The sequence below is a fragment of the Melozone crissalis genome, unplaced genomic scaffold (genome assembly GCF_028551555.1).
Source record: "Melozone crissalis strain CALT ecotype California unplaced genomic scaffold, PUWL_Pcris_2 ptg000006l_1, whole genome shotgun sequence".
NCBI lineage: Eukaryota > Metazoa > Chordata > Aves > Passeriformes > Passerellidae > Melozone > Melozone crissalis.
In genome coordinates, this window is record NW_026535784.1 from 19,385,038 (window position 1) to 19,395,476 (window position 10,439).

Sequence of the window (10,439 nt, forward strand, 5' to 3'; positions counted from 1 at the left end):
TATCTGTACCTTTACTAAAGGTACCTAAACTGCTGCTACCGACCCTGAAGAAAGGAAGGATGCTGTGGATAAAAGCTCTCTAACACATTTACTATTCCTCCCCTGTGAAAGCTAGCATATAAGGAACTACAGCTGCAGGGATACATGCCAGGAGCCAAGGAGCTAAAACGAGGTCCTCCCCACTCCTTGAACCAGACCTACGAGCATTGGTTCTGTACTGAGGAATAAGGCAGAAACTGAAGGTGAGCTAGAGATGATCCAAATAGGATATATAAATTATATCCTTGCTGAGTGACAGTGATTACCTTACCTAATCAAATGAGTTACACAGATAGATAGAGCTGCCTTGAGAATCGGTTTTAGCTTTACTATAGTCACCTGAGGCAGAAAAAAAATACAAATTGTAGTCTTAATTCTGAGAGGACTTGTACATATATCAGTTTTCAGAACAAGAACTTTAAATTAACTGGTCAGTACCTGTGAAGTACATGAAGTTTTTGTCACAAATGTACCTGATTCTGTCTAGTTACTTTTTTCATTTCCCCTTTCCTTTGGAAATACCTAAAAATGAGAAAAAGAATAAAATGATAACTTTGATGTGCTAGGCTAACTTAGAATTTACTTTTAAGACCTCCTGAACTTGAAAATGCTTGCTTTGCCATTACTGCAGAGTAACAGGTTAAATCTTATGCAACTTAAAGGGTTGACTTGTCCACTAAAGTAGTGGACAAGTTTGAAAGGTATTCTCTTGAAAAAATAATATTTCATAAAATGATTGGAAGTATCTTAAAGAATGGAATAATGGAAACAGTGTGATAGTACTTAAAAAAATTACATAATATACCACTCAAAATTAAAAAAAAAAATAGCGTAACGAGAAACAAGCTGGAGAACAACCAAAACCTTTGCATTAAAAGATGTAATACTAGTCCTAGACCCAAAGACAGACAGGTTCTGCTGTACCAGTATTTAAACTGGGCTGTGTTTTACAGAAGGTGGAGTAGTTAAAAAGGGAGAAAATATATTAATTCTGTGATCTGGCACATCTTGAGGACACAGAGGGCTTTAGTGAGTACGGGTGCCAAGCAAGGCACATGACTGAAAGGTGTGCTGGAATAAAGAACAAGAATGTTGTTTCAATAGAATTCTCCATTTTGGCACATTAAGGATAATGATCATCAAGATGAAACCTGATTCAATTCCATTAATACTAACCTAAATTAATGACTACTTTTAATTTCATGCTTTTTAATAGAATTGTTTATAAACTTGCTTAGCTGTAAAGGCTAATGGCAAACCTAACACTGCATTTTGAGTCATATATTACCTGTAACAGCATTCTACTGAAAGGTAGTCTTTTCAACTTCTTTCCCCACAATGTTGCATTATGCTTCAAAAATACGTGTGCATAAACTGAGCTTTAAAGCTGAAAACCTGTTTTAAATATGTGGATGTTCAATGTACTGTTGAGAACTGAAACACTAGGCCTGCCTTCCTATACTGCTATAGACAGATTCTTCCATGCTTTTGTAATTTCACAGAATCAGAGAACAGTCCAGATTTGAAAGGACCCTGTAAGACCATTTATGAGAAAGGTGAGCGTAGATGAGTCTAGAAAAGTCACCTAGATGAAAGGCAAGCCTGCCACATACCTGGGGAGGTTATGTGATTTTGTAATAAGAACTACATGGCTGTCATTTGGGTGAAAAGTTGAAGTTACACTTAGTTGTACTTTCTTGCAGTGAGAATTTTCAACAAGGACTTTCCCAAAAAAAGTCTTCATCAGTAAACTCTTACCTTTCTCCTTTGGTGCCTAATCACTCCCTGAAATTCTGAACTATTTACTCATTACAATTTATTTTAGAAATAAAACAATTTTGAAACTAAGAGATTTATATTTAAGTTTTACTTATATTCAAAGTAGGAAATAACATTCCTTGTAACAGCTCAATGTTTATAATGATACAATGAAAAAGTGATTAACAGTTAGCTTTAAATGATCATTTGCAGACATTATAGTCCTGTAAATTAAGCTCTTTTCAGGCATTTAATTGTAACATCCGTTATATAATTGACCAGGTACCTCCAGGAAGGAACATTGAGATTTCTTCCTTATGTATAAAGCTTGATTACCAAAAATATAAAATCCTAAAGTAATTTGAAGTACATGAGAGGAAAAAGTGCTATTGTAGAAGTTTATTATTTTTATCCATGGAGCAAGTTGTAACTTCAAAGATTATGATGCATTTTTAGGCACTGTTTTTGTGTCTTCATTTGCCTGAAATATACAGCAGGACTTGAGATGCCCAAAAACTGTTTAAGACAAATTTAAGGCAACCAAATGCAAAAGCTCAGTGTACATTAGATATATGTAAACAGAACATTTCATAGTAGAAATTGTACAACTATTACAAGTCCATAGTAATAGCAAAGGCCAAAACCATTCTGCCTAGAGACACAAATGCAAAATGTAGTTACACTAACCAAGCCAAAAATTAAGAATCTGGGAAATGAAGTGTCATCATCTCTAACATGAGGCAGATGCAATACATTGCTGTGCTAGAGTAAGTGCTCTGCTTTTCCCCTCTCTACATAACGTGCAGTCTCTCCCAAGTTTGTTCTGTTCCATTTAGTGATGTACCAACAGCGGAGCTCCAAATGTTAAAGCAAAATGCACAACACAGCAAACAGATGGAATGTGAATGTACAGATATTGGACCTGTTTAAAAATACAGTACCTAGGATTTCCCATTTTAAACAGTTTTCAGCATATTGCATAGCAGTGAACTCATCTGCTACCTAAAACTGTTGCTGCTGACCCACATGGAGTTCCTCTTCAGTCTTCTTTCAGTTTTCTTTCATACTGTACAGTGGGTCCACAAGCTTATTGTGCACATGCATTAAACCTTGGGGGGAAAGCAACAATGCCAGCTTTACATTAGTTATACTTTGTTAACATGTCCTTCTATCCACATTTTTTATTTGGAATTTGCTTCAAAGCATACATTTTAAATAATTCATTGAAGAGAACAAAAATGGCTATTTAAAGTAGTTCAGAGTCAGAGACAGCAGATATATTCCTGTATCACTTGCATACTAATGACATATTCAGTATCAGCTGAGCAGGGACCAGACAGTTCTCTAATAACAGACCCAAAAAACCACATCTGGAATACTTCCAAATGAACTGAATATATCTTCCATGTATTAAAAACTGTGTAACAGCAATATAATTCCCTCACACCACAATGTGCCATAAAAATTAGATGCGCACACAGTGAGACTTTGACAGCTTGAGTTCTTTTGAAATGTTCTAGCATTGTGGTAATACTGTCTTTGTAATAATCATATACTTGTGGTCCTAGACAGGCAAAATCAAATTAAATTATCCAGACTCTTAGTGCAGACTCAATTTCAGCAGTTCAACTGTTTTCTGTTGTAGCTGAGCTTTTTCTTGTCATATACAAGTCCTTCATAGCTATGATTAGGGGGTTAATTTTTTTCCTCTTCAACTACTTTATTTCTGATAAATGCTGAAGTGCAATTAATAAAAAAAGATGTTTCCTTCTTAACTTTGCTGTAACTTAGTAAAAATGTTACCTACATCTAGGTATGTGTGACATTGGATCACTGGCAGGTTTTTCCACATTTCATCTTGAGTACTAATAACAGTAATGATCACTGTTCACAGTCCACAAAGTAAGTCCATTTTAGTATTGAACTAAAGACTTAACTTCTAAAATCAAAACATGCAACACTAAAAGGAATGTTCTTAAAAACCATGAAAGAAATCTCACATTACTGCATATTTATTATCTATGGTAAAGAATATTCAAATACCTTTGCTACATGATGCGGCTGGTGGCAGCCTTAGTGTCACTGCAGCAACATGAAATTTGAGTTAACTCAACAATCTAAGGTCATTATTGTAGGTGACCATAAAAAAAGGCATCTTATGCAGCATCTATTACTAATCAGTATGTGATTATTTAATTAAATTACAGATATTAGATCAAGTGTAATATTTTTTCAGTTTAACAGTGACAAAAACTTAAGTTTACATTTGACATAAGTCAAATGACATAAAAGAGTAACAGCTGCACACACAGTGTAAACTAGAAACATGTTTTGAGCCTTAAAACATTTAACTTTCTACTAATATTTTCCTCTTCTATAAGGGGAAATGAAATAATTACCCACTATCCTAGATGCATGAAAAATGGTTACAAAGTATAGCTTCTGTCATACTTAGTGAAGAATATTTAAATCCCGTTAGTGAAAGTGTTACAGGAAAAACAGTGAGAAACAAAAGAATTTTTTAAAGGAATGCACCAGAATTGGTAGATGCCAAAACAATTGTTTCAAAGGAAAGTCCCACTGGATACTCAGGTATGCTTTGCATAAACAGATTTCTGCACACAGTTTTAAGAGGAGCATGTGTAAGTATGGTAAAAACTATCCTGAACTAACTTATCTGCAGATAAATCAGTAAATTCAAAATTCATTTTATGTTTCATTCTTCAAGAAAGTTGCAAGTAGGACCATGAGCACACTTGATAATTTTAGCCTATTATAGGTTTGCAGAAAGTTAGAATAAATGGAATAGGTTAATCTATTTACCAGCCAGTGTGGTACTTGATTATAAAACAAAACAAAAGCAGTTTCATATTGAAAGTTTTAAGTGGTGAAAAATCTCCATAAATCATTACTATAAATAGCAGTATTTAGAACTACCTAGCTTCCCTAAGAAGTCTAACCTGAAGATCAAGTTTCAGAAATAATTGCAAATTTGACCCACGCTGACTTCTCCATTTTACAAGAAGAAAAAAATCTCACTGATTTGAGACAAGGTAAAATTAATTAAGTTTAAAGTAAACCATCTTTTTAAAAGTTCTATTGCTGTGTATTACAGGGTAATTAAATACAGTGACACAATAGCACACATTCATAAATTGTAGCCCTTGATGTTTTTTAAAGCAATGTTCAGTGTAATTTATATTTACTGATTCTACATTAGGTTTGTATTTCCCAAGCAAAGCCTCTGCTTATATAAAATACAGGATACTGTTTAAAACTTATCCAAGCAGATAGAGAAGTTTATCTTTGAAAACAACAGTAAGTGCTGTCTAGCAGTGTGATACAAGAAAAGACTAACCCTCCCTCCTACCCCACAAATACATAGCAGAGAACAGCATACTGAAAAATTCAAAATTAACAAGCTGGCCACAAGAGGTATCAGGATAAATATCATAGAAATATCCAAATTGCAATCCAATACATATATGAGCACTGGTAATATAATGCTCTAAAAAAGAATTTTAAAAATTACAATCTTGATCTCTGATACCTTGGCCACTACAGGTACCCAATGCTAGTGAGAACAACAACTGAGTCACACAACTGCATGTGCTGTGCTAGTGCAGTCAGGACAAAACTACTTTTCTCAGCTTCTACTGTCCTAGTCAAACAGAATTCAGTCTAGAAAGTCTCAATTACTATCAAATATCCTGACTTACTTTAAGTTTGCCCCAGTATACCTACTACAAATACAAAAAACACACACAGTAAAAGGGTGCAGTGTTTCAAAGGTAGTATAGATTGTTATGCTAATTGCACATGAAAAATGTTCTCAGGTGGCTTCAAAGTCTGTATCGCAGTTTACCAGACATCACATTACAGCACGTAGCAAAAGCAGCATGGAAATGTATCAGGATTAATAAATGTATTAAGATTTTTTTAAGCTAAACTTTCTAGTAAACTTAAGACCGGTATTCTGGAACACCAGATTACTGCTGTTTAAAGTTAAAGATTACTAAACTATTGTTTAAACTGGAAGCAAAGGAAATACTCTTCCCAAGTATATTGTCTGGAATGTAGGTAGCACAAGTTATGCCTCCTGGCAAATTTCCAAACACAAGAAATAAGTTAATATTTATACTTTGACTATATAGCATTATACATTAGTGACTGCAAAGTGTTGGAAGGCTCAGATTTAAATCAGTATAATTTCAAAGATGTCGGTTTTGCATAAACACGTGACCTCTGATTCAGTGCTCACCTTTAAAGTACTTCACAGTTTTAACTCTTAGTTCTAAAGTAGCATCTTCATCACACACAAAGATAGTGCGAGGGTGTTGCTGGAAAGCAGAAACTGTCCACATATGATTGACTCCTTCTTCAATTGCTTTGTACAATGCAAAAGCCTTGTGTGCACCTGTTATAAGAATCATCACCTGCAAAACAAAGGTCTCTTTACTTTCAATCCCAGTATCAATACCAAGTAACTTGAAAACACACATGCAACTAGAACTAAATGAGTTCTTACTTCTCTAGCATCCATCACTGTACCCACACCAACTGTTAGCGCCATAGTTGGTACTTTAGATAAGTCTCCATCAAAGTATTTAGCATTTGCCAAAATGGTGTCCATTGCTAAAGTCTTTAATCTTGTTCTTGAAGACAAACTTGATCCGGGTTCATTGAATGCAATGTGGCCATCTGGACCAATGCCTTTTCAAAGTTAAAAAAAATAAATCATTCCAGACCTGAGAGTCAACACATATCCTCAAACATTGTAAATTAATAAAAAAGGGCTCATCCTTTCCTTTTGCTTCCCCATTTTCAAGAAAAACTTACTTAAGTAAGTAGAAACTTGGACACCAGCCATTCTCTTTTGAAATTTATACTTATTCTTTGTTAGTCACAGAACTTTCTTACACAATAATTGAAAAATTTGTGTTTTAGTCAAGTTATGAAAATAGCAATTAAAGAATTGGTGTATGTGCTCGAATTGTAACTAACCATAGAGCATTTCCTCATACCTCCAACAAACAGATCAATCCCCCCTGCTTCTTCAATTTTCTTTTCAAATGCATCACATTCCGCCTGTAAGTCTGGTGCATTCCCATCAAGGATATGAGCGTTATTTGGATCTATGTCAATATGCTTAAAGAAGTTATTCCACATATAGGAGTGATAGCTCTCTGGATGATTTCTGGGAAGCCCTGAAATGATTTACAGGGAAATTACCATATGACAAGATTTAACCAAACAGCTTTAATTTTAGTCTGTATCTAACAGATGTAGGGCTTGCAAAGCAAACCTGAGTCAAATAAATCTTTCAAATAAAGATTTGAAACTACATTGAGAAGAAAGGTTGGCACGTACAAGGTAACTGGTTTACATTCCCTCCACATACATCCTATCCCAGAGTGTAAAGTCTTCAACAGAAATGCAGTCCCAATATTACATGACAACATAATTTCTACAGAAGTACTAAGAAAGACTGGATTTAGCCAGGTATTTATTTTTGCATTTTTGTAGATAAAAGAACAGAAAAATGCTGGGACACCAGTCTAATATAGGAATACAAACATACTAGACTAACCTGGTACTTCAACAAAATATTTAATAGTTTTTATAAGGAAAAAAATCCCAGTACAGTATGTTCTCAAATAATAGCACATCTTACCTACATACTCATCCATGTTGAAAGTCTTTACGTATTTGAAAGAGAGATCTCCATTTTTGTGATATTCTATCAGCTTTCTGTAGCATCCCAAAGGTGTGCTTCCTGTTAAATAAAAGTTTTTCTACTGTTCTGTGTATCTGCACATTTTCAGTGTATTTAAATGTCTTCACAGTCAAATTTTGCCACAATGCTTTTCAACACACAAGCAATCTGCTGTTTCTCATTTAGTATTTATCAGTTTCTCAAACTATCACAACTTTTCACAGAAATCAAATTAATAATAAAAAAAGTTAGAATATTACCAAAAATATTCTATTACCATAGAATATTATGTTCTTTTAAATACTGCATCCGCTACCAGTGATACAAACATTGTTCCAGGCTTAGTTATTTACAAAGACATTGAATAAAACTTGCCTGTTGGTAGACCAAGGGTGAAATATCTTCCTTGACTTGGCTTGAACTGGATAATACGATTGCAGATGTATTTGGCTGCCCATTCACTAGCCTGATCATAATCTTCAAGAATTACTAGCCTCATTATGGCAGTGAAGAACTTGTATGATAAAACAAACTTAAACCTGGAGAAAATGTTGAAGTTTTAAAAATAAGCACCATGTTAGTTGCAAAACTCTTAGATTACAGAGGAGATAAAATCATCTTCCAAACCAATGACTTGCATTAGCACACCACACTCTTTCAGACCTAGTTCAAACTGGACAATCAAGAGGAAAGCTACAGAATCCAAATGACAGATTACAGTCAAAATATTTATTAAAATCCACAGACTAATTTAAAGCTATTAACAGGAAAAAGCTAAAACAAGATGAGAACAAGTCATTTTGAACTTCAGTATTTTCGTCATTGCCATCAGAAAAGAGGAAATACTTATATACCAAGATTAATTCCTGTTTCTTATGACCAGTGGAATGCCTACAATTTCAAAAACAAGACCCAGAGTAATCCCATGTTTCTATAATCAAAATACCTAATTGAGACTAAATTATTAAAGCTCCTTTCACTCCCATTCTAGCTCCTTAACAATGCTTCAGTAAATTTATTAATCTGCAAAAAAAAAAAAAGTTAAAGCACCTCTTGCATTTAAGTGAAACTCGTTTTTCCATGAATTTCTGCTTAACTGAGTCCGGTAATTACTCCAGGAAGACTGAGACTCTTTCCTCAGTTTGGGATGCGTTACTCTTCTTTTCCCAGGTCTGGATGGGCTCAGAATTAGCCAGAACACAACACAGTTGTGAGAAGCCCAGGGCCACCGGTGTGACAGACCACACTACTTTTAGCTGACCCCAAATGAGCGGCTGATTTCAAAACAAATACGAATTATAGTACTTAACTATGTTTGTCCTACTAAAGAAGAAAGAAAGTGATGACCATCACCCTGTGCTGCCTGTGCTGCTCCATCTCCCTGGACAGTTGAGCCCTGACAAGCCAAACTCACCTTTGCCGAGGAAACGCTATTCGCACACATCCGAGAGTTAACACACATTCCCGAGAAGGAAAAGCATGCCTTGAAAAGCAGGAACAGACTGCGCGGCTCTAGGCCAGTTTCATAAAATCCCAGCGATTTTACGCTGGGAACACGGGGATGCTCTCAAGAGCGGGGACCCAGGGACAGCATCAGAACCACAGCGAATTTTCGGCTAAGGACACCTTTTTTGGTTTTGTTTGGCGGTAGTGGGGAGGGAGGGGTGATAAACCGACACTGGCAGAGGAAGAGCCCTGCAGCTGGAGCCCCGCCGGCGCAGCAGCCCCGGGCCCCCGCGGCCTCCCCTTCCCCGGCCGGCCACGGTGCGCCCTGCCCAGCCCCGCTCACCCGGGACAGCCCGCGGCGGCCACGAGCCACACCAGGACCAGGACGAGATGAAGGAGGGGAGGAGGAGAAGGACGAGGAGGAGGAGGAGGAGGACGGGAACCGCCGCCCGCCCCGCAGCTCCCGCCCCGCCGCCTCCAGCGGAACCCGCCCCGCGACCCGGAAGCGGCCGGCGCGGCCGGGAAATGGGCTCCTTCCCCGTGGGCATTTCCGGGCCGCTGCGGGAGCCCGGGACGGAGCGCTCGGCCCAGCCCGGCCCAGCGGCCCGGGAAGTGCCGGGGGCTCCAGCCTGGAGCACGGCTGTGCTCGAGAGCTCCTCTCGCAGCCCCTCTGCTGCGGAGCACATTGAGATCTTAATGGAAAAGGTTCCCCTATAGCCTAAATGTTTGCGTGATGCAGCTGCAAAAGCCGTGCGTAGTTACTGACAGAAATTAATGAGGTGAAGCATCAGTGTCTTGGTGAATCACAGCTGGCCATAACCCGCGGTGCCCTTGAGGGCGGGAAAGGCAGTGGTATCCTGGGGTGCATTCCTGTGGGGGTGCATTCCTGGGGAACAGTGGCCAGCAGCCGGGAGGGTGATCCTGCCCTTCCACTCAGCCGCGGTGAGGCCGCATCTGGTGCTGTGTGCAGTGCTGGACTCCGCAGGGCAGGAAAGGCAAGGAGCTACTGCAGAGGGCCCAGTGGAGGCCACAAGGATGATGTCTCAACGTCTCATCTCTTACACAGAGAGACTGCAGGAGCTGGGCCTGTTCAGTCTGCAGAGGAGAAAACTGGGAGGAATCTCTGCATGTAAATATAAATAAATATCTCAAAGGCAGGTGTCAGAGGATGCTGACAGACCCTTTTTGGCAGTGCCCAGCAATAGGACGAGGAGTAACGGGCATCAACTAAAACAAGAAGTTCCACCTTGACATTAAGAACTTTACCTTGAGAGTGGCAGAGCCCTGGAACAGGCTGCCCAGGGAGGTCATGGAGTTTCCTGTCTCTGGAGATGAAAAACCCACCTGGACACATTCCTGTGTCACCTGCTCCAGGTGACCCTTGCCTCAGCAGGGCACTTGGACCAGATAATCTCCAGAGGTCCCTTTCAACCCTAACAATTCTGTGATTTGCTTTTTGCTTTAAAAGCAGTCAAGTAAT

The 10,439-nt window shown here is 38.3% G+C and overlaps 1 protein-coding gene across 2 annotated transcripts; it reads right to left on the reverse strand.

The window, feature by feature from the left end:
• Positions 1-1,891: 1,891 nt before the first annotated feature.
• GNPDA2 (glucosamine-6-phosphate deaminase 2) lies at positions 1,892-9,420 on the reverse strand. 2 transcript variants are annotated; one of them, XM_054295536.1, is made up of 7 exons: positions 9,303-9,420; positions 7,889-8,052; positions 7,472-7,573; positions 6,822-7,004; positions 6,326-6,510; positions 6,059-6,233; positions 1,892-2,906 (listed from the first exon to the last, which is right to left on the reverse strand). In XM_054295536.1, exons 2-7 carry the CDS (start codon positions 8,010-8,012, stop codon positions 2,848-2,850), a joined length of 828 nt encoding a protein of 275 aa, XP_054151511.1. In that variant the 5' UTR covers positions 8,013-8,052; positions 9,303-9,420; the 3' UTR covers positions 1,892-2,847. The 2 variants fall into 2 exon arrangements, with proteins under 2 accessions (XP_054151511.1, XP_054151510.1); XM_054295535.1 differs by having other exon boundaries at positions 7,472-7,569; positions 7,885-8,052.
• Positions 9,421-10,439: the final 1,019 nt, after the last annotated feature.

What these genes read in the sequence shown, in the direction of transcription:
- GNPDA2 (XM_054295536.1), bottom strand. Translation starts at nt 8,012, where the DNA reads ATGAGGCTAGTAATTCTTGAAGATTATGATCAGGCTAGTGAATGGGCA. An exon ending in GATTGATCTGTTTGTTGGAG is followed by an intron (nt 6,511 to 6,821) that starts GTATGAGGAAAT and finishes AACTTTGAAAAG; the next exon opens with GCATTGGTCCAGATGGCCAC. An exon ending in AACTGTGAAGTACTTTAAAG is followed by an intron (nt 2,907 to 6,058) that starts GTGAGCACTGAA and finishes TTTCCCCCCAAG; the next exon opens with GTTTAATGCATGTGCACAAT.